The 27,876-nt window shown below is 38.7% G+C and overlaps 1 protein-coding gene across 1 annotated transcript in view; it reads right to left on the reverse strand.

The window, feature by feature from the left end:
* Positions 1 to 9,093: 9,093 nt before the first annotated feature.
* Positions 9,094 to 27,876, reverse strand: part of acsl5 (acyl-CoA synthetase long chain family member 5) — a 58,833-nt gene continuing 40,050 nt past the window's right edge. The window contains exons 11-21 of the mRNA XM_043712730.2: positions 24,922 to 24,999; positions 24,371 to 24,505; positions 23,847 to 23,981; positions 18,040 to 18,135; positions 17,698 to 17,770; positions 15,778 to 15,866; positions 15,582 to 15,698; positions 14,480 to 14,623; positions 14,106 to 14,207; positions 13,454 to 13,525; positions 9,094 to 9,350 (exon numbers count right to left, since the gene is read on the reverse strand). Coding sequence (XP_043568665.2) covers positions 9,210 to 9,350; positions 13,454 to 13,525; positions 14,106 to 14,207; positions 14,480 to 14,623; positions 15,582 to 15,698; positions 15,778 to 15,866; positions 17,698 to 17,770; positions 18,040 to 18,135; positions 23,847 to 23,981; positions 24,371 to 24,505; positions 24,922 to 24,999 — 1,182 coding nt within the window. The 3' untranslated portion in view covers positions 9,094 to 9,209. The remainder of the gene's footprint in view (positions 9,351 to 13,453; positions 13,526 to 14,105; positions 14,208 to 14,479; positions 14,624 to 15,581; positions 15,699 to 15,777; positions 15,867 to 17,697; positions 17,771 to 18,039; positions 18,136 to 23,846; positions 23,982 to 24,370; positions 24,506 to 24,921; positions 25,000 to 27,876) is intronic.

Below are 27,876 nucleotides of genomic sequence, written 5' to 3' on the forward strand. Positions count from 1 at the left end.
GGGCATAGCTGGCTGGGCCAGCATTTATTGTCCATTCCTAGCGGCCCTTGAGAAAATGGTGAGCTGCCTTGAACCACTGCAATCCATTTGGTGCAGATAAACCCTCAACACCATTAGAGTCATAGAAATGTACAGCCCAGAAACAGACCCTTCGGTCCAACCCATCCATGCCGACCAGATATCCCAACCCAATCTCATCCCACCTGCCAGCACCCGGCCCATATCCATCCAAACCCTTCCTATTCATATACCCATCCAATGGCCTTTTAAATGTTTCAATTGTACCAGCCTCCATCACTTCCTCTGGCAGCTCATTCCATACACGTACTACCCTCTGTGTAAAAAAAGTTGCCCCTAAGGTCTCTTTTATATCTTTCCCCTCTCACCCTAAACCTATGCCCTCTAGTTCTGGACTCCCCCACCCCAGGGAAAAGACTTGGTCTATTTATCCTACCATGTCCCTCAAATTTGTAAACTGCTGTAAGGTCACCCCTCAGCCTCCGACACTCCAGGGAAAACAACCCCAGCCTGTTCAGCCTCTCCCTATAGCTCAAATCTTCCAACCCTGGCAACATCCTTGTAAATCTTTTCTGACCCCTTTCAAATTTCACAACATCTTTCCGATAGGAAGGAGGCCAGAATTGCATGCAAGATCACTTTTGGAATATAACCAAAGTCCTGTATAGCCGCAACATGACCTCCCAACTCCTGTACTCAATACTCTGATCAATAAAGGAAAGCATACCAAATGCCTTCTTCACTATCCTATCTACCTGCGACTCTACTAGGGAGCAAGTTCCAGAATTTTGATTCAGCAAGATTGAAGAGCAATACATTTCCAAGTCAGATTGGTGAGTAGCTTGGAGTGGAACACAGAGGTAGTGGTGTTAAAATGTATATGTTGCTCTTGTCCTTCTGGTGGTAATGGTCATGGGTTTGTAAGGTGATTTTGAAGGGCCCTTGGTGAATTCTTGGAATGCATCTTGTTAAGGGTACATACTGCTACTATTGAACATCAGCAGTGGAGGAGGAAACTGTTTGTGGGTGTGGTGCCAAGCTGGCTACATTGCCCTGGACAGTGCAAAGTTTCTTGTGTTGTTGGAGCTGCACTCATGCAGGCAAGTGGGGAGTGTTCCATCACGTCCCTTGCTGTTGATGGACAGGCTTAGAGGAATTAGGAGGTGATTTATTCTCTCCGGCTTTCTGAGCCTCTGACCTGCTGGATGTGAGCTACATTTAAGTCCTTGAGTACATAACGTACAGTACCAACAACAATCTAATTCTGGACCATGGGCTCCTTGTGCAAAAGAGGATATGCTCACAAATGTGATTTTAAAATTAAGCTGAATTTGGGTTTAAATTTTATTTTTGCTGCAGGATGGCAAGTAAACAGGTTCTCCACCAGTTAGGATGTTTCACTTTTGATAGGAAATAGGTTTTGATAAATATAGGCCCCAACAGTCCTCAACAGTAAACATAGATCCCTCTATTATTTGAAAAAGAGTAGAGTAATACTTTCTAGTGTTTGAGCCATAATTTAAATCAACCCAAATCACTTAGCCTGATAATTTTTTTCTAATTACATTGCAGTAACTTCCACAAACAGCATATGACTGACTGCTCTATATCCTACAATATAACAATGATTACCTTTCCAAAGACCTCCAGCACTTTGGCATATTTTCAGGTCATGAAAGATGTGGGATAGATATGTGATATCAGTTTATAAGCTTTGTGTTTCTTTTCCCAATTTAAAGTGAATGACAAAAAAATCCTAACCTCCCTTTAGAAGTTGTCTTAATATCTGGGACTAGCTCATCATCTGTTGGGTGATGATGGGGTTCTTCAGTACCAGATATAACAGCTATAGATGGTTGCCTGAATGGTTCTAATCACAGAACAGGAAGCTGAATCAACAGTTGTAATGTGTATGTGGCCCAAAAAGGTGTACATAAGTTTACTATGGCATCTACAAAATAAAACAATGTATTCATAATGGAATACAAGGCATGAATTGGTGCAAGTTGGAGCTTGGTGCAGAGTGGATTGTGAAGCTATGACTTATTGCTTGTACTTGATGTTACACAAAAACATTTACTATACCTAGAAATTAAGTTAGGGTTACTTTATCTAGGTTTTGATCTTTTACCTTTATTTATTTATTTATAAGTTGAATGTACAGACTGATTACATTTTAAAAATGCAAGGTTATGTAAATGCCTTAGAGATGACAGAGTAAGCTTGTTGTGAAACTACAACAATTGGAAAGCATTGTGATCCCAGCTAACCACTGTGTATCAGGAGTAAGTGTCTGCATTTTAAGAAACTTCAGTTGAGAGTTTTTGAGCTGGAGTCCACTCAGGCATCAGGGCATAGAGAGTTACCTGGACACTTTTTAATTCAGGGTTCACACTGTATAAATTAGAAAGTGTCACAAATCTGATTATCGGTGTCTGTCTAGGAAAATTAACAAATAGTGAAATTCACAATTGATCTTAGAGGAACCTGTTTGGGAGAGGTCAACGCACAGAAACAGATTACTCCTGGTGCTACGAGCTAGTGAGGGTAGGAATAGGAGGATAGAGCATGGCTGAGGAACTGGTGTATGGGAGAAGGATTCAGATTTTTGGATCATTGGAATTTCTTCTGGGGGAGAAGCGACCTGTACAAGAAAGCTGGATTGCACCTGAGTTGGAAGAGGACTAGTACACTGGCAGGGAGATTTGCTAGAGCTGCTAGGGAGGATTTAAACTACGATGGTGGTTGGGGGTGGGGGTGGGGTAACCCAGGGAGATAGTGAGGAAAGAGATCAATCTGAGACTGCTACAGTTGAGAAAAGAAGCAAGTCAAACAGTCAGGGCAGGCAGGGACAAAGCAGAGAACAAGGTAGGAACGATAAGTTAAACTGCATTTATTTCAATGCAAGAGGCCTAACAGGGAAGGCAGACGAACACAGGGCATGCTTAGGAACATGTGACTGAGATATCATAGCAATTACAGAAACATGGCTCAGGGATGGACAGGACTGGCAGCGTAATGTTCCAGGATACAAATGCTACAGGAAGGACGGAAAGGGAGGCAAGAGAGGACGGGGAGTGGCATTTTTCATAAGGGATAGCATTACAGCTGTACTGAGGGAAGATATACCTGGAAATACATCCAGGCAAATTATTTGGGTGATGCTGAGAAATAAGAAAGGTATGATCACCTTATTAGGATTGTATTGTAGTCCGCCTAATAGTCAGTGGGTGACCTACTCTTAAGAAATAATTCAGGGCAGGTGACTGAGGTGTCAGTGGGGGAGCACTTTGGGGCTAGTAACCATAATTCTATTAGTTTTAAAATAGTGAGGGAAGAGGATAGACCAAATCTAAAAGTTAAAGTTCTAAATTGGAGAAAGGCCAATTTTGACAAAATTAGGCAGGAACTTTCAAAAGCTGTTTGTGGGCAGATGTTTGAAACTAAAGGGATGGCTGGAAAATGGGAAGCCTTCAGAAATGAGATGAGAGTCCAGAGACAGGATATTCCCGTTAGGGCGAGTGGAAATGCTGGTAGGTGCAGGGAATGCTGCATGACCTAAGAAATTGAGGGTTTGATTAAGAAAAAGAAGGAAGCAGATGTCAGGTATAGACAGGACAGATTGAGTGAATCCTTAGAGTACAAAGGCAGTGGACATAAACTCGAGGGAAATCAGGAGGGCAAAAAAGGGGACATGAAAGAGCTTTAGCAAATAGGGTTAAGGGAAATGCAAGAGGTTTTTACAAATACACTAAGGACAAAAGGGTAACTAGGGAGAGAATAGGGCCCCTCAAAGATCAGCAAGGTGGCATTTGTGTAGAGCCGCAGGAGAGGAGGTGATATTAAACAAGTATATTGCATCAGTGTTTGGAGGACATGAAAGATATAGAATGTGGGGAAATAGATAGTGGCATCTAAAAAAAAATCTCCATATTGCAGAGGAGGAAGTGCTGGATGTCTTGAAACGAATAAAAGTGGATAAATCCCCAGGACCTGATCAGGTGTAGCCTGGAACTCTGTACGAAACTAGGGAAGTGATTGCTAGGCCGCTTGCTGATATATTGGTATCATCGATAGTCACAGGTGGGTACTGGAAGACTGGAGGTTGGTCAACATGGTGCCACTCTTTAAGAAAGGTGGTAAGGATAAGCCAAGGAACTATGGACCAGTGAGCCTGACATTGGTGATGGGCAAGTAGGAAGGGTTTAGAGGAATATGGGCCAGGTGCTGGCAGGTGGGACTAGATTGGGTTGGAATATCTGATCGACTTGGACAGGTTAGACCAAAGGGTCTGTTTCTATGCTGTACATCTCTATGACTCTTAAGTTGTTGGAGGGAATCGTGAGGGACAGGATGTACATGTATTTGAAAAGGCAAGGACTGATTAGGGAAAGTCAGCATGGCTTTGTGTGTGGGAAATCATGTCTGTCTGATTGATTTGTTTAAAGAAGTAACTAAGAGGATTGATGAGGGCAGATTGGTAGACGTGATCTATATGTACTTCAGTAAGGCGTTCAACAAGGTTCCCCATGGGAGACTGGTTAGCAAAGTTAGATCTCATGGAATACAGGGAGATCTGGCCATTTGGATACAGAACTGGCAGAAAACAGAGGGTGGTGGTGGAGGTTTGATTTTCAGACTGGAGGCCTGTGACCAGTGAGGGGTCACAAGGATAAGTGCTGGGTCCTCTACTTATCATCATTTATATAATTTGATTTGGATACGAGCAAAGAGGTATTCTTAGTAAGTTTTCAGCTGACACCAAAATTGGAGGTGTAGTGGACAGCGAAGAAGCTTACCTCAAATTACAACGGGATCTTAGTCAGATGGGCCAATGGGCGGAGGAGTGGCAGATAGAGTTTAACTTAGATAAATGTGAGGTGCCGCATTTTGGGGAAGCAAATCTTAGCAGGACTTATACATTTAATGCTAAGTTCCTAGGGGGTGTTGCTGAACAAAAAAACCTTGGAGTGCAGCTCCATCGCTCCTTGAAAGTGGAGTCGCAATTAGATAGAATAGTGAAGGCAATGTTTGGTATGCTTTCCTTTATTGGTAAGACTATTTAGTACAGGAGATGGGAGCTCATGTTGTGGTTGTACAGGACATTGTTTAGGCCACTTTTGGAATATTGCATGCAATTCTGGTCTCCTTCCTATCAGAAAGATGTCGTGAAATTTGAAAGGGTTGGAGGAATTGAACTATAGGGAGAGGTTGAATAGGTTGGGGCTGTTTTCCCTGGACCATCGGAGGTTGAGGGGTTACCTTACAGAGGTTTATAGTCCCCTTAAGAACACACTGCGTAAGTAGGATGAGGTTTTGTTGAGAGAATTGGAGGAGTTAGCATCCAATATTAAAAAGCAGAACTTCAAAAGAATACTCCTTGGATTATTATTTAAGCCAAGTACAAATTGGCATGTGGCAAAATACATTATGGAATGGGTGGGAAGCAGGTGGTTGAACACAAGGGGCACTGGCAGCAGAAGCATATGATCCACCATGACTGTACTGAATGTTGGAACATGTTGAAAGACTGAATGGCCTTGTTCTTATGTTTTGTGCTGGTGTTGTGGAAGTGAGGATTTGAATATGTTCTAGGTGATTTTCCAGGCTTGAACTGACGATTACCAATATTCAGGACCAACTACAAACAGGTTCAAGCCGACTCCATGTTGGAACAGTTGTAGAGTTACGATCTGATGCCTGAGTGGAAAGAATTGAAGCAACTTCACCTGGTCGTGACAGGTATGTCTTCAACCATTTTCCTCCACACAATTCAAGTTTTGCAATGATTCCTTCATGTCATACTCTATTAAATACAAACCTGATAGCAAGAGCAGATATCTTAACTTTTGCTAATACACCTTCCTGCTTTCTGTATTATTGGTCATTCCCAGAAATGAACTAACTATCTTTTATAAGGATTAGCTGGTAAGCTACACTCAGTCAGAAAGGAAAGATCACATCCAGAGTGAGTGTATAGTTTGGGGAATTTGGAGGCTACGTGATAATTTGGTGGAGAGGAAGACGTGCTTTTTCCTAGCTTTTTTGGCTAATCACTTCAAAGGTCTTTTTTAGTGTGATAAATTAAAGGCCAGGATCAGTGGCCCAGCCCAAAAGAGTGACATCACTGATAAACCATAAGTCCATTGGTTTGTGATAGCTCCTAATTTGACGATATGGTATAGGTTACTTTCAGATTGAAGGTAAATAGAGGGGAGTATTTACAGGTTGCAAACTATATAACCAGTAGGAAATCTTTAAAAATCAAATTAAGAACTAAGTAATTAAAACAGAATTGCAGGGCCAGGTAATCTCTTGTACCTGCATGATGTTGGAACTGGTGGACCCCCCATTGTGGTTCAAAGTGACCGCATCTGTAACAACTGTTGGTTGCTTGAGGAACTCAGATTCCAGCTCAGCGAGTCTGAGCCAAAGTTTTAAACACTGACACATCAGGGAGAGAGGAAAGTGGCCTGGATGCTGTGTTTCAGGAGGCAGTCACACCCCTTAAGGTAACTATCTCAAATTTGATCAGTGGTTAGGGACAGGAGAATGAGACTACAAGCAGAGAGGGTATTGGATCCAGGAGATAGTGCTGAAGGAATCTCTGCTCTTAAACTAGTTCAGTTGTATGGAAATTTATGGAAAAATTTCAAATGAATGGGTAGGGGGAATGCTCAGTGGACGCTTTTACAGTTCCCAGAACAAGTAATAGGACAGAGAGTATGAAAAGACTCAGGAATCTAACTTCAGGCACAGCAGATAAAACACAACTCTGAGAAAGGGGTCAGGCAAAGCAGGACTAAGTGTGTTGTACTTAAATGCACACATTATATAACACAAAGTAAATGAACTTGTAGCGCAGATTGAAATTGGTGTAGCTATCTTCTAAATGGGGAAAGGCTTTGGAAATGTGAAGCACAAAGGGATCTTGGAGTCCTCTTTCACGATTCTCTTGAGGTCAACGTATTGATTCAGTTGGTAGTTTGGAAGGTGTTTTCACTAGTAGCAGAGAGTAGGTGCTGAGGGCACAGCCTCCGTGAAGGGATGACCCTTTAGAACTGAGATGCCGAGGAATTTCTTCAGCCAGAGAATGGTTAATCTGTTGAACTCATTGCCACAGAAAGCTGTCATTGAATGTATTAAGATAGAGATAGATAGGTTTTTGATCAGCAAGGGCATCATGGGTTACAGGGAGAAGGTAGGAAAATGGAGTTGAGAAACATCAGCCATGATCAGATGGCACAGCAGACTTGATGGCTTGAACGGCCAATTCTGTTGCTAATATCTTAAGGCCTACCCAGGTCATGATCAGAATCCAATTTATCTGTTGCAAATGCAGTCTTCAATCTTTCCAAAATCCAGAACAAACATTCACCGAGGAATTGAATTATATGAATTGATTTACTCCTATACAGCGGTCCCCCGTACCTGCGGGGGATACTTTCCAAGACCTACCGCAGAAGCCCGAAACTGCGTATTGAAGCAAACACATTGATTTAAATGAGAAATTTACCTTCCCAGCAGCCCCCCCCCCCCCCCCTCCGGTCTCTGGTTCTGGAATGTTCCCTGTAACATATTCGGGCCGCGGTAAACCACGAGTAACTGAAACAGCAGAAAACTATTCCATGGATACAGCGGTTGTCCTGTATTTAATCAAATTAACACACCACAAAGGACTTGAACTTGGACATTGAAGCAAGGTTATGATTCTAGAATGAAACCTGGCTTGATAGGTCTTATTTACTTATTTTAATTAGCAACTGAGATATTCACAAATATTGGCAGATTTTTTTAATAAACATTCATTGTTACAGAAGAAATTTTAACAATCTAAATATAGATTACAAAACAAACCTTGTTTCCCAACAATATCTATTACCAAGACTCATGTCTAGAGAAATGGTAACCAATATCAAATCTCTAACTGACTCATTACAGACTAAAGAGTGAAATTGATGAGAGTGGTTTCCAAGTCTGCTAACTTGAGCTTTTTACAAATGCGAGTACCTAAACCTTCTTAATTCTAGTGACATGCAGATTTTTAAATTTCCTAGTTTGGAACTTTCACAAACGAAACCCACCTACTGAGGTCAATGTTTCTCAATACTGCCCTGACACCACCTTGCCAAGAAATTTAAATTTGTTTCTGAACTCAATCCTGTCTTTTGAACTGAATTTTAAATAAACTTGTTCAATGCTAGATGCTTCTGAACTAAAATCAGAATTTTTTTATCCTCGCTGTTGTAAATCCAACAATATAAACTCCTTTTTTCACTTGTTTTCTAACAAACACTGGATTCTTGTTACAGAAGGACACTCTGATTTCTTTTTTAATTGAATCGAAATCTTTCACAGATATAACCAATCAGCATTTGCCTTTATTTTGAAATCCAAATAGGATATATAAATTATACACTTTCCGTCTCATATTAAAAATTACTGTTAGATGCTATTGTAGCTTCGACTTGGGCATCTCAACAACCTATAGCCCTAGAGCAAGCACCATCAACATCATGTGAATGAGCTTTTGATCGTTTTTGGGAAAGAGGTTCGTGATTGTACATGTGGTACGGAACATTTTAAAATTATGCTGTATTGATGTTCAACTATGCTTCATTTCACAGTGTAACTGCTAATTGTGAAGCACATAAACTGATCTAAGTTGAAATAAGCTATGTTTTAGATCAAGACATTCTAAACAATTTACATTAAGCCCCAGATAATTATAAAATGTACAATTGTAAAATGGTAAAACCTTCCAATTCAGCAAGCAAACTTACATCCAGAATCTCAACCTGAGCTACAAATCTTCTCCAAATTCACTAATGTCAAAGGTAACCTGGATTATTAGAAAAACATTGGGAAAGAAGATTCTGGCTTACATCATTATATTTTGAAAGAATTGTTTCCATAGTGAACTGGGTTCATGATCATTATAATTTTATTCCCTCCCCTCAAACACACACACCATCACTCTCACTCCTTTCGGCAGTTATCATAAAACTTCAACTTTTAAATCAAAAATTTGAAACACTGCATGTTGATGTTCTAAATTCGCACACAATTTTCAAGTCTGTTGTAAATGTGTTTTATTGAGTTTGTGATTGTACAGTTTGAGGCTGAATATGCTATTCAAAGGCAACAAGACAAGAAGCACAATCCAGAGATTCCTTACTGTGTATTGACAACTATGCTTGTGTGTTCTTGTAGAGCTGATCAATCTCACTTTTGAAGTACTTGGCAAGTTCTGATCTTTTGGCCTTCAGTGTTGGAGTTAGGAGTCCATTTTCAATAGTGAACATCTCCGTGTGTAGATAAAGATCTTTTACCTAAAAGAGAAGATTTGATTTCAGAATATTTCCAAAAAGAATGATCTTGTCACTAACAAATTGGTTTAAGAGTCAAAATTGCAACATTTAAATGTGGTGTCTCACATTCTGGAGTTCTTGGTAATTGGAAAAGGTTAAGATAACATGATGTTTAGTTGAAATAAATAAACCTAGATTAGAAAAATTGAGAAACAGAAGGTACAGATCCAAGGTAATTAGAAAAGAAGCAATGAAAATGTGAATCTTTTCACCCTGCAAGTGATTAGGATCTTCGGGAGTGTTATAGAGGCCTAAAAGGAAAAAAGGAAGAACATGCAGAGCTATGGAGAGTGTCTGTAAGTGAAATATTCCTTCTGAGACTCAACACAGACAGACTGATCCAAGTAACTTGCTCCTGTGGTGTTGGTATTAAACCAACTTGGTCACTTTGGCACACCTTTGGAACAGGTGGGACTTGAAACTGGACCTCCTGACTCAGAGATAAGGACATTATGCTGTATCCCACTCTGTGCTGCTACCATTCCATAAGTCCATGGTTAAGTGGTAGAAGACACAGCTGTACTTAATGGACATTTACTTGATTCAAAAGAAAGCAGCTGGTTTCCCACAGGATCTATGCCTGGTTACTCATCTGTACATTATTTGTTCTGACAAAGTTTTAACTGTGTGTCTCTCACCAAAGATGCTGCCAGAGCTGCTGTGATTTTCCAATACATTGTTATTTCAGATTACAGCATCTGCAATACTTTGCTTTCATGATGTCAATTAATCATTTGAAAACATAAGATTACCAAGTTTGCAATGCCATGATTGGTAACGTAGTGAAAATGCAGATGGAAGCAAAAATTTAGAAAGAGCCATTGATAGATTGAATGAGCGGACAAACCTGGCTGATGGATTTCGAAACTTGAAAGTGTAAACTTATCCATTTTTAGATTACTTTACAGTGTGGAAACAGGCCCTTCGACCCAAGAAGCGCAAACCACCAATACCCCTACATTTACCCCTTACCTAACACTATGGACAATTTAGCATAGCCAATTCACCTGACCTGCATATTTTTGGACTGTGGGAGGAAACCGGAGCACCCGGAGAAAACCCACGCAGACACTGGGAGAATGTGCAAACTCCACACAGTCAGTCGCCTGAGGTGGGTCTCTGGCGCTGTGAGGCAGCAGTGCTAACCACTGTGCCACCGTGCCGCCCACAAGTTTGGTCCAAGGAAGAATAAATATTATTTAAATAAATAGTGAAAAGATTAGGAACAGTGGTAACTTAAATCTGTTCTATGTCCTGATTATTAAAATGTAGTCAGATACAAAACAGAACAATATAGAGTTATTCTTTTATAGCTAGAAGGCTAAAATACATAAAGCAGGAAAACAAACAGCTCTCCAAAGATCTAGGCTGAACCACATTTGTTGGATAACATGTACCATTCTTGACATTATAGTTTAGGAAATTTATTACCCTTGGATGGAGTGTTGTAAAGGTTTTATAGTTCTACCTGTGCTCCAAGGATTAGCTTCAAAAAGATTATATAAACTAGGATTATATTCCTTGACAAATATAATTAGGAGATTAGTGGGTTTGAAACTTTATGAACTTGCAAGGGTAGATAAATAAGATGTTTTCTCTTGTTTTGACTCCCCCCGTAAGAATATATACTAAGAGCAAACCATTCTGGAATGAAATTGAGAAGCACTTCTTACACAAAGGATAGTAAAAGTGTGGAACTTCCTCCCCCCAAAAGCAGTAGATGCTACCTCAATGGATAATGTAAAATCTTGAGTATTGCTGAAACATTTTTCATCTAGCACTAATCAGGACAATTCACAAAACGTGCCAATGTAAAGAGAAAACTAAAATATGATAGGTTCATAGCGGAGTCGCAGGTTGATATATAGTGAAGAAGGCGTTTGGTATGCTTTCCTTTATTGGTCAGAGTATTGGAATACGGGAGTTGGGAGGTCAAGTTGCGGCTGTACAGGACATCGGTTAGGCTACTGTTGGAATATTGCGTGCAATTCTGGTCTCCTTCCTATCAGAAAGATGTGAAACTTGAAAGGGTTCAGAAAAGATTTACAAGGATGTTGCCAGGGTTGGAGGATTTGAACTATAGGGAGAGGTTGAATAGGCTAGGGCTGTTTTCCCTGGATTGTCAGAGGCTGTGGGATGACCTTATAGAAGTTTATAAAATCATGAGGGGCATGGATAGGATAAATAGGCAAAGTCTTTTCCCTTGTGTGGGGGAGTCCAGAACTAGAGGGCATAGGTTTAGGGTGAGAGGGGAAAGATATAAAAGAGACCTAAGGGACAACATTTTCACACAGAGGGTGGTACGTGTATGAAGTGAGCTGCCAGAGGAAGTGGTGGAGGCTGGTACAATTGCAACATTTAAAAGGCATCTGGATGGGTATATGAATAGGAAGGGTATGGACGGATATGGGCCAGGTGTTGGCAGGTGGGACTGGATTGGGTTTGGGATATCTGGTCAGACGAGTTGGTCTGCTTCCATGCTGTACATCTCTATGACTCTAGGAGAGTGCTGACTGGTTGACAAGTAATTGATAGAAGCATTGCCCTGTAAAATGAACTTGAGAATGGCAGTCACCAATTATTTTTTTGAGATGAAACTTATGCACTCTGTGAATGTTCTTTCTGTCTGCAAAATTATAGATTGAATTTAATATCTGTGGTGAGATTTGAATCCAAGTCCCAGAGCCTGAGCCTGGATCCTTGAATTGCTGACACAGTGACATTAAAACGCAAAGAAGTCCTTCTCTATGTTAATGGAAATCATACTCTTAACTAGTTGTAGCAATTTGCTCTCCCTTTCCACCATACCTTCATGTTATTCAGAGCTGGTCATAGATATGATTAGACATAACACACAAAGTGCCTTGGTCAGCTGATACATTCACAGTGAACTACATAAGGACAAACTCTATCATATATATGCGCTATGTGGCAGCTTGTTACTCTTACACAATTTAAAAGCTGAGATTGATTGATTTACATTTCATAAGGGTATAAAAGGATTTGGAGCAAATACAAAATTGAAAGGAGCTAAGGTACAAATCAGTCATCTAATCTGATGACAAAGTGCTGGAGCAGCTAACTGTCTTAATCCTGCTTTTATAAAGGTTGATTCAGGACTATTAGTTTAATAACATTTTAAACTATAGAAAAATATTTAACCAAGATTTGCCCTGACTACAGTACAAGATGCTATTGAAATTTAAAGCGCTGAGGATCAACAACCAACTTTCTCTGTCCATATCACACTTTTAGTATTAAAATAGCTTGTTTAGTCAAGGCCAGATTGCTTCAATCCTTTGAGACAAAGGCACCCATTTAGTCTTAGGCGTGGATGTGCACAGTCAATAAATAGGAGAGTGAAGCAAAGGAATGGACAGCATATTTAAGTGTTACCAGGAAATAAATTGCAAGTCTTTGGGGAAAAGACTGGAGTTACAGTGGTGAACGCTTTTGTTTTTGTGGGAGATTTGTATGTTGGGATACCTGCACGTGTTGGGAAATTAGAACACTATAAAACTAAGCAAAAGGAGATCACTGTACACACATTTATGATTTTGAAAAATTCACGAAATGTGAACGTCACTGGTTAGGCCAGCATTTATTGTTCAGCCCGAGTTGCACTGGAGATGATATTTGGGAGTTGCTTTATTAAAGCACAAGTCCACATGAGTTACAAACACCACCATTCCCACATTAGGAATGTAATTTCCGAATTTTGACCCAGCAGTGATTGATGACCGCAGAATATATTCCAGCAAGGCTATATTGGATGATAAAAACAATTGCAGGATTGTTTTTAAGTTCTATTTTTCTTGGCTCCCAAATCAAATCACAGAGGAAAGAATTGCTCATCTTTACACCAGTTACTATGGAATAAACACATTGATGGTAAATCATGAACTACTTTAAACATTGTGCAGTTTAGAGAAGAATAGCCAGTAATAAGATGGAGATGTAATTGAATCAACAGACAGGTGAGGGTTGAGGGATTAATTATTATAGTGTCACTCAAATAGTCAATTTATATTGCTGTGTTTTAAGTTTTGAATTTAATAATGTACCTGTTCAAATGATTTTAGTCCAGCTTCTTTTCCCAGTTTAACCATGTCTTCTAAAATAACCTTCTTTACTTCCTAAAAATGGAGAGGGTAAAGATGTGAGAAAAGTACTACAACCTTTGCTTTCTTTGTACATTGGTAAACCTAGATCTGAACCAAATATGCTTGATCAAACTGGATCATTTAATTTTTATTTCAATTTGAAAGCCTCTGGATTCATGCATAGAGGTGGAATTTAGATTTCATCAGCAGAGTCCATGATTTACTTAATGTCTTGCATAGCACGAACATAAATCTTAACTGGTGACTTCTTAAGAATTAACAAGACAACACTGGTCCATGAACCGCAACTGTTCACCTTTCAACAACAAATGCAAGGCATTTTATCCACTTCAAATCTACGGGCCCTCTCCCACAAACCATCCAATGCCATTGATCTTCCGGGGAATAGGAATAAATATGCACAGTTGGAGTCCTTCCACACTAGAAACATTAACAATTGACCCAAAGACAAGGTGAATCTTCATAGTTTTAATCCACCATCAGTCATTTAAAATTAGAAAAACCGTAAATGGAGAGGATTCCAAGATTCATTACAAGTTCTTATACTAATTTAAATCTTAAGCAACTACATTTAGAAAATAAAAATTCGTACTGAATTCTTGCAAAGTTGTTGGTAAGAGCCTTTGAATCCTTTACTTGTGGCAAATTCTGGAAGCACCTCTGGGTCAGGTACCACAATGGCTACTAAATGAGACTGAAAAGGGTGTAAAAAATAAGTACGTGATATAATTAGTTTCTTGAAAGCAAAATGAAAACTTTCCAAAATTCATGCAACAACCTGCTTTCAATACCAGTAGTGTTCAACGAGACATAAAAACCAAGTAACAGAAATTTAACCACAAGTTAAATCATAGCAGGATAGCTTTTTTTTTTATTTCCTAGTACACATACAAGATAGTATTATTCAAAATAGCTTTGGGAGTCAAAAATATAAAACATAGAGATGACAAATCACCTAAATATTACCTTCAAGCTGTCTCCATGCACAAAAACTTGGGCTACAGGAGCGCTTCGAATATATATATTCTCAATTCTCTCTGGTGCAATATATTCTCCTTGAGCTAGTTTAAATATATTCTTCTTCCTGTCAATTATTTTCAGTGTTCCATTCTGAAAATGCAAAAGTGAGATGAAGTAGATCAGAAAAATCCAAATTCTCTCTCCAACATTTTTGCTGTTAAATCTCAGTGAGCAATCAGAAATTAGTCATTAATTATTAAGAGCAAACACTCATTATTTCTTAACAGTAGAATCACCTTTGCTCATTATTGTCCTTTCAATCTTCCGATGCTCATTAGTTGTAAACAAAAACTCATTAGTATTTTACTTGTCCAGACAGGTGCATTGCAGCTTAAAAAACTGGCTCAGTTAATTATTCGAGCCTAAACAGGCTTCTCAGATGGAATTAATAAGCAATTAATCTTTTTTAGAGCACAGCGTGATTTTTCCTTTGCATTCAGAGTTAATCAGTTCCAGGAAAGCAACTATACTCAAATTCAGTTGTGATATACATTTCTAGTAAATAACAACATTTTAATTAACACAGCAACAGGACTAGATAGCATTCATATCATCTTCCTGAGGTAACTGAGGCTGCAACTATCTAGTTTTCAGCTCTGATAACATTCTGAAAGGAGGAGAAGAAATGAAAAAGGTTGAGCAAGTATTTATGTCAATGTTGAATCAATCATCTATTGCAATATTCTTACGCAGTCGTACTGTTAGTGAAAAAAAAATCAATGCTACTCTGTCTAAAAGGAGATCGATGGATTTTGAAAATTTATAGGTATTTTCTAACCAACCTCTTGAAAGATGTTGTCACTCACCTCTAAAACAGATAAAACTGAACCTGGCTTTTCTGACCCAGGGATAGGGGCACTACCACTGCATCACAAGAGCCTCTTGGAAAGTTATGAATATTTCTGTTGAACCTGTTTAGAGATGTACTGTAATTACAGAACTCTGAAGCAAGAGGAGCTTGAATCAGGCAGGGCATAGCATACAAACAACCACAGATTAGAGTATGAAGATATCCAATTAGTTTATGAAATTAAAGGAAATGACTTACAGGCAGCCATTTTCCAACGTCCCCTGTATGGAGCCATCCATCAGAATCTTTCGCTTCAGCTGTTCTTTCCGAATCTTTAAGATAACCTTTGAACACATTTGAGCCCTTGACACAGACCTAAATTAGAAAAGGCCACTAGCATCAGCAAATGTCTGTTTCCAACATTTAAAGCATGGCGTGATAAGTTCTCCATTACCTCTCCTTCTCCATTGGCAGCAAAATAATTCATATCTTCAACATCAACCAATTTTACAATATTACAGGGAATCGGTGCTCCAACATGGCCTAGAAGGAAAAGCAGTACATGAACAGACTGGAATGATGATTTCATGAACAAGCCAAACGTGGCCACTTGGTGCCCATGGCAAACAGGTCAGAGGCTGTCCACGTGGATTTGCTTTTGAACCTGTCAATATTCACTATACCCATGTTCAAAAAATGCGAGATCATAAGGGATTCTCTTCCAACAGCTTGCATGTGCACATGGAATATAGGCGCATCGTGTCCTATTGTTTGTATCGTATCCTTCTATGGCTGTGTGCACTGTAAGCTATTGAATGTTTGTATACAACAATTAAGATCTGGAAAGTTAGACATGCACTTTTGTTTGATCAGGGTGTCAGTTTATTTTTCATGGTATCCATCAACATCTCAGGATAGAACCTGTATAGAATAGGACATTGCTATATTTAGTCACAATTGATCAGAAAGAAGAAACTGGAATTAATTATAATACTTCCATATATAGGCAATAGGTTGGTCATCTTTAATTACAATCTAGGCTTTCTTAAAGAAATTCTGTCAGCACAATAGTTGTCAATTATCTCCACCTAAAAGAAGACAGCTCAGAGTAAAACTAGTTGCTTTGTTGTAGAATCACATCATGGTACACTCATAGTCTCAATCCTACTTGTTTCAACTTCCATCTCCTGTAAAATTTATCTTCCCATGTCTTCATCGGTCCTGGTGTTCTTAGGTTACAAACTTGTATTTTGTACTTCTATAGTTGGCTTATTGGCAAATTTAGCTACAGCTTGGAGTCAGCTTTCAGATACATGCTGCCAATAGCCACCTTTCTTTTGTGTTAACAAGATAACAGCCGAAGATTCCATTATTATTGTTAGATGCTGGTTAGACGTTACATTCTGAAAGAGTTCGAGATTTATTACAACTAAATTTTGGAAAAACCAAAACTGTCATTTGCTACCATGCAAAATTTAATCCCCAACCTTCTGATCCTGTTTGCCATGACAGTGACTGCTCAATCATCACCAATATGAAACCTCATTGACTAATGAAAATTGGTATCAAACTCAACGTCTAGAGCACAGAGTCCCATTTTCACCTTGAAACAAGTACCAATCTCCTTCCTGAATTCAGTCCTCAATTGCCACCAAGACCTTCATCCAAGCTTGAAATTAACTTCAAATTTGATTTCTCCGCCATCTCCTCGCCTATTAACTACTCTGCAATGGCCTTTTCATGGACCCAATACTCCATATTGCGTTAACAACAACTTACCCAGAACACCAACACCTGCATCTTACCTTACAAAAATTCCACTTACCCCGTCCACTAGATCCCTTTGCAAACAGCAATTAATTATTTGTTAATTTTAAAACTGAATGACAGATTTTTGTTAGCCAAAGAAATAGAGGAAAAGGTAGTTGTTTGGAGTTAAGCCACAGATTAGCCCTGATCTCATTGAATGGCACTACAGGGACTTGAGGTTGTCAAATGGAATATTCTTCTTCTCATTTACCTCCTGCTTCAGTATATGGGGATATTTTTAAAATTCTCAAATCCCAACAATTTCCCTCTTCTAATCTCGCAGCTTCCTCTGCCCACGATACATTCAAAGCTTTGTGAGCCAGTTCCCTTAGCATGTTTTCCATTATGTTAATTAGAAATGGATTTAGAATGTAAATCAACCTTAAACAGTTATTGTTAATTCTAGTTAATTAAGCGGTTTGTTTACTTGTTGTCCAATTCTGAAATCAGTCACACTTGACAGGTAACATTGATTTAGAGTAAGAGTTGAAGGAAACATTTTAATTGATAATTAAGGCATTTGAGAGGAGATTGGAGAGGCTGGGCTGTTTGTAAAGCAAATTACCTGCAGTAGAATCTCCAACCATCGAGATGGTGCATCCAGCAGTGCATTCGGTTTGTCCATATGCTTCAAAAATCTAGACAGGACAACAAAAGCATCTAGATCCCATCTTACCAACGCAATATAATTAGGTTTACTGTTAAAGCACAAAATTTATTTATTCATGGTGGTAATTCTTTGATTTTTTTTGGCCTTTATTTCCCAACTTAAATATTCCCACAAATGTAATTTTCATTCATTTCCTAAAATACAAAACCTGCAATGTATTAGAAAGGTTTGGAATGCAGAATTAAATTTTGAAGTGAAAGCAGATAACTAAAAGTACAAGCTAGAACCTGTACTTACTTGACAGCCCAGTGCTGCTCGAAGGAACGTCAGAACAGAAGGGGAGATGGGAGCAGCTCCTGTTACCATCACACGGACACGTCCTCCCATTGTAGCCTTTGGTACATACATAATATTATTTTCAAATACAAATTAAAATGTTCATAAACAAAAGAGAAATAAGGAATTGTTTCATTGAATGATAAACTGGGATGTAGAATGTGTTTATAACTGGTTCTTAGTATTGGTACTTTGCTCATGTGCAGTTTAAGATAATAACATGTATAAACACAATTTGTACTCATAGGGTACAACTAGAGTCAGAGAGTAATATGGTGTAAAAGGAGACCGTCCAACCCATTGAGACCATGATGGCTCTCTATAGAAATTTTCTAGTTAGTTTTACCCCTCACTCTATCCCCATTGTGCTAGATTTTATTTCCTTCACATGCCAAATATGAAGTCCTTTTGAAATCATTGATCATCTCCATTTCCATCACCCTCATAGGCAGCAAGATCCTATTCTCCTGTTCTTGTTTCCTACAATCTGTAAGCTTTTTTCTCCCAGTCCCCTATATGTCTTGCCTAATTTCTTAATTCTGTGGTTTTTAAGCCTTGTACTAATGGGAAGATCTGTTCTTTTTCTGCCTTTTTCTGTTATAATCTACATCTCAAACAAAATTCCCCTCAATCACCTTTATTCCAAGGAGAATAATTTCAGCTCTTCCAAACTAATCTTGCTGCTAAATTCTCTCACCTTGGAACTATTGTAGTAAATTCCCTCTGCATTCTTTCAAGGACCCGAACATCCTTCTCAATGTGAAGTGACTAGATCTAGGCAACATTCGAGTTGTGGCTTCATAAGACCTTAGAAAAGATTAGCATAAAATCTCTGCCTTTGGACATAATATCTCTATTTACAAAGCTCAGGATCCCAGATACTTTGCCAACCACGTTTTCAATATCTCCTGCAACCAAAGATCTGTGCATATGAATCTCCTTTCACCCCCAACCCTAAATCAATTTGTTCCTGCATACTTGAGAACTATGCCGTTGAATCTTCTTCCCACTTCCCTGAAAAAATGGATCACCTTTTTAAAATGAATTTGCCACTTGTCTGTCCATTCTGCTAACTGTGATATAAGATCTATAATTTATATATTAACTCAGTTGGATGAATGAGTGGTTTGTGATGTGTAGTGATACCAACAGTATGGGTTCAATTCCTACCTCAGCTATAGTTACCATGAAGGATTCTCCTCTCAGTCTCTCTCCCCTCCTGAGGCGTGGTGACCTTCAGGATAAACCATCATCAGTTGTCTCTCTGTAATGAGAGAGCAGCCCCGTGGTCTGGTGGACCTATGGCAACTTTACCTTTAATGTAATTTATTTGGATTTTTGAATGTTGAACAACTGGCATAAAGGTTTTTAGGGAGTTCTTTAAAACCCAGTATTAGGGCAAGACTTCCTGGGGTTCTTTTAGTGGAAAACTAACAAACAAACAAACAAAGCAAGCAGTGTAATGTCAGATAGAAGATTCTGGTTGGACTTAGCAATAACACGCGTAGCTTGAAAAAGAGCTTTTCGATTTCGGTTTTTGGAGAAATTTTGGTTGAAGCTGGATGTGGGAATCAGTTGCTCCTGAGAAGGTTTAAGGTTGTTAAGAAATACATTCTCTCTAAAAGGGAAAAAAATCTCAAAAGAACTGCAGATGCTGGAAATCAGAAACAGAAACAAAAATTGCTAGAAAAGCTCAGCAAGACTGTGGAAAGCATCTGTGGAAAGAAATCAGAGTTAACGTTTAATCCTCAGTATCCAAGAGCCCAAATGCACCTTCTAGGTGAAGTAGCACTTTACCTATACTTCATTCAATTTAGTCTACTGCATTTGCTGCACACAATGTGGTCTCCTCTACATTGGGAAAATGAACATAGAATAATACAGCGCAGAACGGGCCTGCCCCTAACATCTGTCTTAAATTTATCACCCCTCAATTTGTAGTTATGTCCCCTCGTACAAGCTAACGTCATCATCCTAGGAAAAAGACTGTCTCTGTCTACCCTACCTAATCCTCTGATCATCTTGTATGTCTCTATCAAATCCCCTCTTAGCCTGTTTCTTTCCAATGAGAACAGACCCAAATCTCTCAGCCTTTCCTCTGGGTGACCATTTCGCAGAACACCAAGAGTTCTGTCTGCCAAAGGTTGCTATCAGCTTCCAGTTGCCTGCCACTTCAACACACCATCTTATTCTCTGGACAACATCTGTGTGTCTCAGACTTGCTACAGTGCTTCAGGGAATCTCAGTGCAAGCTGGAGGAACGGCATCTCATTTTCCACTTGGGAGCACTACAGCCTTCTGGACTTAATATCGAATTCAACAATTTTTGGGCTTGAGGCACCTTCTCCCATGTCCTTACCCCAACCCCGACACACCAAGCCTTGTTATCACGTGTTGAAGTGTGTGGTGCTGGAAAAACACAGCAGGTCAGGCAGCATTCAAGGTGCAGGAGAATCGACATTTCGAACATGAGCTCTTCATCAGGAATGAGACAGTGGCCCAAGGGGCTGAGAGGTAAATAGGAGGTGGGCGGGGCTGGGGGAAGGCAGCTGAGAATGTGATAGGTAGATGAAGTTGGGGGTGACGGTGATATCACCTTCTCAGCTACCTTCCCCACCCCCCTCCCATTTATCTCTCAGCCTCCTTAGGCCATACCCTCATTCCTGAAGAAGAGCTAATGCTAAATATGTTGACTCTCCTGCTCCTTGGATGCTGTCTGACCGGCTGTACTTTTCTAGCACCATACTCTTCGACTCTGATCTCCAGCATCTGCTGTGCTCACTTTCTCCCTTGTTATTGCATGGTCTGCTATTACACATAATCTATTGTTAATCACGAATAGTCCTCATTAATAGCCATTTATTTTCCTATGTTGACCGTTATCCAATCCTTTATCTGTCTAAATGCTCTTCCCGCCCTTTGGGCTCCATCTCCACCTATCATTTACCCCCTCCCACCTTCTCCCACCCTATTTTCTGCGTAAAAACCAACATTTTCCTCGCTACTATTAGTTCTGAAGAAGGATCATTGGACCCGAAATATTTACTCTGATTTTTCTCCACAGATGATGCCAGACCTGCTGAAATGTTCCAGCCATTTCTGTTTCTGTTTTTATCTAAAAGGAGTTTAGTTTAAAAATTTTAGATCAGAGATGTTTGGTTTCCGTGAAGGGGTTATTTGAAGCTGAGAAAGTGTATGCTCAGCTGTATGAAAAGCTCCAAAAGAAACATCAAATTCTCAAGACAGGAATTGAAGCTACAATTAAATTAAGTCCTATTGATGTAAAAGACAAAAATTCTCTCTAGTGTGAGTACTATAGAGTGTTGTGATGAATGGAATTGTATTTTAACATATATTTCAAAATTTGTGTTATATGTAAATAGTTTGGTTTATTCTATTTTATCTTTATTTTACCTACTTATTTTACTCTGTTTTATTGTTAAGAAGATCTAGCAAATCAGCTTTAAATCTAGGATCTGACTCATCCAGAAATAACATCAACTAGGATCATAACATTCCCTATCTATACCTTGCTGCAGTCAGTTAATATCTGCTAGACTTCAAATTTGGCATCGTTGGCAAATGACATTTCACTCTGTATTCAAGTCAGAGACACATTGGAATAAAACCTCAATTACTGTAATCTCAAAAATTGAAATTGTCCTGAGACTTCATTACGTGGAGAACTGCCTAATGATATTCCATATACAACAGCTACTAGTTTGAAGATCAACTGCTGCCAAGTGGTTTGCAAGCAAGTTCTGAACTGCATTAGGAGTAAATAACCAGCACTTATTATTCTAGATGATAACAATGAGCTGTAATTTAGCAATAAATGCATTTATTCCAACTGACTACTAGAATTTCTCTGCTTGAAGCATCTATTGCCAGAGGCACTTCACAATGGAAAAATTCAATCTTCCACATTATGGAAATGTATAGATTGGCAAACTGATCATGTGCTTGCTCGTGGGCAGATTATTCTAAGGAACTTAATATACATAAAAGTAATTGAAGTAGTTACCACAAAGAAAATGAAAAATAGCTGTTTCCCCACGCTTGGTTAATGACTACCCATTACTGCACAGCAGTGGCAGAGGCCAGATACAAGTTTTCAAAATCATCAGGAGTCTGTACTGAGTAGGTAGGAAGAAAACGTTTCAGCTCTCAAAAGGATCAGGAACCAAAAGGCACAGTTTTCAAGTATTTTGCAAAAGCAGCAACAAGGTGAGAAAAATGCTTTTCACACAGCAAATGGTTTAGATTTGGAATGCACTGCCTGGAATAAAGTGAAGGAGGGCTCAATAGGCATTCAAGAGAACATTGGGTGATTTAAATAAAAATAATGTGCGGTGTTATGTGGAAGAGGCAGGTGTTTGGTATTAAGTCAATGTGTCCAGAGAGCTAGTGTAAACACAGTGGGCTGAATGGCCTCCTGCACCATTCAGTGAATCTGTGAACTGAAAAAAAAATTTTTTCAACATTATGTGATTATAGTAGAAAGAGTTGTTAGAATTTAGAAGTACAGATGTTACAGACAGAAATGAGAGAGAGTTGAAACTCCTGTTTCCTTCTGTACCCAAGAATTCTCGGTCAATGTGAATAACCAGCAGCAAGCTGTGGTTTTAAATATAAAGGATTATTTATCCTATATTCACCCTGAAATATAATGCTATATCACTCCTTTATCACTCACACACATATGAATGACAAACATACATAACTAATTGGATACTTTTACAAGTTATAAACCAAGTCAGTCAAATATTGGTCACATAACAGTCACATAGTTTTGCTCATATTAGGAAGGAGCAGGGATTGCACACCCACCAAAGAAGCAATTTCTCTCTCAAATCCATGTGGATTCAATGGCTAAAGTTGTACATCAGGATTATTGCAGGATTCCCTTGAAGAAATGGGTTTTCATTCGTTAATACTATCAGTTGCTTCATATCTTGTTATCTTGAAATAAGTTTTACATTTTTGGACATGAACAGGCTTGGAGCTCTGAGGATACCTTTTAGGCATTGATATTGCTGTTTCAGCTGCTTTTTCATACTGTTGTTTCAAAGCTAGTCTGGTTCTGGTGCTTTGGGTAGTAAGATTCATTATCAGTGATGAGTTCCAGTCAGATGTCTAAGTGGTCAAATCCTTCTATTGTCCACACAGAATGAATTGAAGGTCAAAGCTATTGCTCTTTAATGGGGAATAGATGCTGGTTAATTATACCCACTTATGACTGAACTGGTTACATGACAGATTTCATTTATTTCCATCCCAGAGATAGTGAGAATAGGGTTCTATGGATTTTGAGATTTGGATAAGTAGTAGGAGATGTGAATTCTACAAATAGTTTAATCTTGGCATGTTCATTCAAAGGAGGCATTGCACACATGCTCATTCAATGAGAAACTTTCTGGAGACAAGAGGTACTTCCTCATCTACGCAGAAATTGCAAAAGTCACTTGACCATCATCTGCCATCTTAGTGGTATTTTGACATCCATGTATAAAACAAAAGCTAAATCTAAAAAATTGTATATTAAATGCAATGTTTAATCCCATGAATATGACATAACTTTACTGGTTTTACACAAACTAACAAATATTTATTGAAAATAACACACATTACCAAAGAATTAATACATTTGATCTTCATGTTAGCTGAGCATAACCAAGACCCTAACAGGAAACACAGATACTTTTATGTAGATAGACAGTAAAACATGTTGTTCAGATAATTTTGCAAAATGGGACAGTTAAAATTACCTGAACTTTGTTGAAAACAAGTTTATCCCAGAAACTGTCATTTCTAATAATTTTTTTGGATATTTCAGCTTCTTTACTACGGACAGCAAGATTCAACAACCATCTCTTGAAAGGTGTTTGTGCTCCACTTTGTACCTGTGAATAACCAAGCATAGCTCAGACATGTAGGCTCTGTACTTAGTATCTCATAATTATTCAGTTATATAAATAAACTTTGCATTTGGGTGAATTTACAATATGGTTAATATGGCATTCACAGCATTTTCAAGGCTGATGAACACTAAAAGGTGAATAGGTCTCAGTGACCAGATTTGGTCAGATGTATAAGAAATGCAATGCATTCAAATCAAAAAAGGTAGGCTTCGGTTTTACCCGATCTTTGGAAGGGAAAGAAAATAGATTCAGGCATCCATTAAATGTTCAAATAGAGTAAATCCCTATGAAAAGAATACTGGGAAGAATAATTGCACTGAAAATCAATTAATTCCATTTCTCTAAAATTACTTTCAACAAAAGAAACAAACCTTATCATAGATTCGATTCAACAGTCTTGGCACAACTGGAAAGACAGTGGGCTGCAGCATCTTCATGTCATCTGCTAACAATTGAATATTACCTTGGAAGAATCCCACTCTGGCACCACTACAGTACAGAGCTGTCTGAAACAGTACAATTTTATCCATTCAATTAGACATTTTCAACATGCTCCTATAATTAATAATCACACTGATACCAGAACATTGCCAGAAAGGTCAAGGCTGGTTGCTGAGTTTTGCATCAGTTCAGAATGAAGTTTTTGGAATCCAGAAAAGAATTGGATCACTTATTCATCATGTTGAAAACACAATTAAGAATCTAAAATTACATTTTGGATATCAGTAACAGTAGATGCCTATGTGCAAAGATTTGCATTTTGTATAACTAATGAACAAAATGAGTCACAAAGTCTATTGTAATGATCTTGCCCAATATTAGTCCCTTTGTTATAATTATATATTATATGCCCAAGGCTTACTACTTTATAAAGCCAGTTTATACAAAACAAAAAAAGGTGTGCAATAAAACAGATCATTACCTGCACCACTCTTTCAAACATATGTGCCAGGGGAAGATAGGATATAGAAATATCATCGGTTCTGGGTATAAATGTGCTCTGTTCAGATAAGAGACAGGGGGCTATTAGATTATTTCAAAACAATCCACAGTTGAAGACATGTTAGCAAGTGACCTAAAAATAAATAAGTTTCAATTGCACCTTTGAAACATAATGCAAACTTATGTATAATTCTTAGCATAGGGTTAATGCCATTCCAATCTTCAACCCAAACTAATCTGCAATAACTCTTATAGACTGACCAAACCTCCTCAAAATATGTTAAGATGATAGCCTAGACCCTAATGTTTTCTTACTTTAAAGGCAAGTGTAAGGCGTTGCAGTTCGATTGGTCAAACTACTCAACTTTAAGAAAAACATACTTTATTTTTACACTGGAGTTAAAATACTGACAAAATAAAAGTAAAAGAATTACCTTATCAAAACTATATCAAAATTCTTAACAAAACAATATGTATATTAATTATTACTAATTAGCTGCTCCAATATCCCATAAACACACCTCTGGCAAAGGCAAGTTCAGTGAAATAGATTGTCTCATGTGCAATTCTAGCAGCAGGAAGAGAACCCCAACTATTAGCATTAACAGGGAAAGGAACAAATGCTTCCACATCCAGCTTCAAGATCCCAGCAACTGCTGAAAGTTAAAATGAAAATCCTGGTTCTGTTGGAACTTGACCCCACCCATTCAGGTTGCTTCTATTGTTCCAATGTTTAAAAAAAACTAAGGCCTCTCAAGCCAATTACTTTATTGGCTTTGAGAAGCCTGACCAACTCTTCAGGCTTAACCTTTCTTCATTAAAAAAAAAGAACAAAATGCATCTCTTAAAGCCATAGAATCATCACAAATTTTAAAAAAGTGCTCAAATTCAGACAAATGTAGCATAGATTTAGTGGGCTGTGCCTTAACAATTCTGTGACTATCCCAAAGTACAACCAATGCTGAATATCTGAGCTATCTATATATGGCTCATGGAAATAGTCAGCATGTCAGGCAGTAAGTGTGGAAAAACTGTTGACTTTTCAGTCTGATATTTCAGTACTGGACAAGGTCAAAAATTAAAGCAGGTTTCAAGAAATGATAGAAGCAGGGAGGGAGGTATAGGTGAGGATGAGAAAAATGCTTTTGTCTACAAACTGTGACCAAACAAACTCAGTCTCCAACTCAGATAGCCTACTTATATATCCATTCCAAAAATGGCTCTTGTGCCACATTAAAACTGATAGTTTAAACCTGTTTCTGCCTAACAGAACTGATTCCTTCCGATCTTAGCTATTTGCTCCCTATGTCCAGTTTCTCATCAATTTCCATGGCTTCTTATAGGCCAACACCACTCTCCCTCAATCACTATTCAAAACTTTCCAGCTTCCTGCATCTAAAATGTTTCCTTTCACTGGGGACTTTCAATCCTCATTCTCATCAGGATAGCTGGTGGCTCACCCCTTTTTTCTTGAATGGAGGTTTATCCTGTTTTCAGGTAGCAGAAAGTGAGGACTGCAGATGCTGGAGATCAGAGTCGAGAGTGTGGTGCTGGAAAAGCACAGCACATCAGGCAGCATCTGACGAGCAGGAGAATCAACGTTTTGGGCATTAGCCCTTCATCAGGAAATTGTTTTCATCCACTTTCACCTGCCTCTGCCAGGTTGAACTTGTCTAACATTGAACAAGATGTGGAGGTGCTAGTGTTGGACTGGGGTGAACAAGGTCAGAAGTCACACGACAGCAGTTTATAAGTCCAAAAGGTTTATTGAAGCTTTTGGAGCGCTGCTCCTTCATCAGGTGCATCAATGCATCATCCTGAGGTGGGAATTGAACCCAGGTCTCTGGCTGTTATTCCAGTCATTTGGTTTGTCTCCAATATTTTTATTGTTTTGTAATAATCTCTCTGCCTCAATTAATAAAATCATAGCTTATCCCTTCACTTGCTATTCAGCTGTTGACACTCCACTCACACAATTTGTACTATCTTTTGATCTCTCCACCTATAAATTCTGTGCCTGTGTGCTTCCCTCTACTTTACCTGATGAAGGAACAGTGCTCTGAAAGCTTGTGATTTCAAGTAAACTGTTGGACTATAACATGGTGCTATGTGATGTCTGACCTTACATTAAATAACTTCACCTTTAATATCATTTACTTATTCCAAGTAAAACAAATCTTCAATGGGAAACTTTATGCCATCATACACATCCTTTGCCTAGTACATTTTTGATTATATTTATGCTACATCCTGCTCTCAACCTGAATTGGAAAATTTAAACAACATTGTTTCCAATTTCAACTCTTCTCTCACATCATCTACTTCCAACTTTTTCTAGACTTCTCCATCCCTAATTCTGAGATAGACTATTTAGAAAAATCCTCTCAAAGCCCACTAACTTCCATTATTACCTTCACTATGGTTTCCCTGCCCCCACCCCTCCCCCCAACCCCCCACTTCCTTTCCTGTAACTTCTCTGTTCAGTCACATCTGTTTGGATGAAGCAAGCTTCCATTCTAGTTCATCCAATAGGTCTTCCTTTCTCCAACACTGGATGATTCACTGTTGAGTCGATTCTGCTTCATGTACTTTTGCTCTTTCCTCTTTCCGTTTGTCCTAATTTTCCACCTCACCGGCCTCCACATTCAATGCATCATCCTCCATCATTACTGCCATCCTATGATGTTACCACCAAACATTGTTTTCACTTCCCTTTCAGCATTCCAAAGCAACTCATACTTCCATGTTCCTGGTTGGCTCAAAGTCCTGCCCCTTCCCGCAGTAACTTCCTGTTCAAGTTTAGAAGATACTTTCTGACACCCTCTCCTACTTCCAGGTAAACGAATGAATTGCATGTTCTCCTTCACAGCATTGTTATAGTGGTGAAGTAATCTATGTGGCCTATCATGTCTACACAAGTTGCACCACCTGTCTT

This window comes from Chiloscyllium plagiosum, unplaced genomic scaffold (genome assembly GCF_037043375.1).
Source record: "Chiloscyllium plagiosum isolate Xiang-an unplaced genomic scaffold, Cpla_swu_hap1 HiC_scaffold_22, whole genome shotgun sequence".
Taxonomy (NCBI): domain Eukaryota; kingdom Metazoa; phylum Chordata; class Chondrichthyes; order Orectolobiformes; family Hemiscylliidae; genus Chiloscyllium; species Chiloscyllium plagiosum.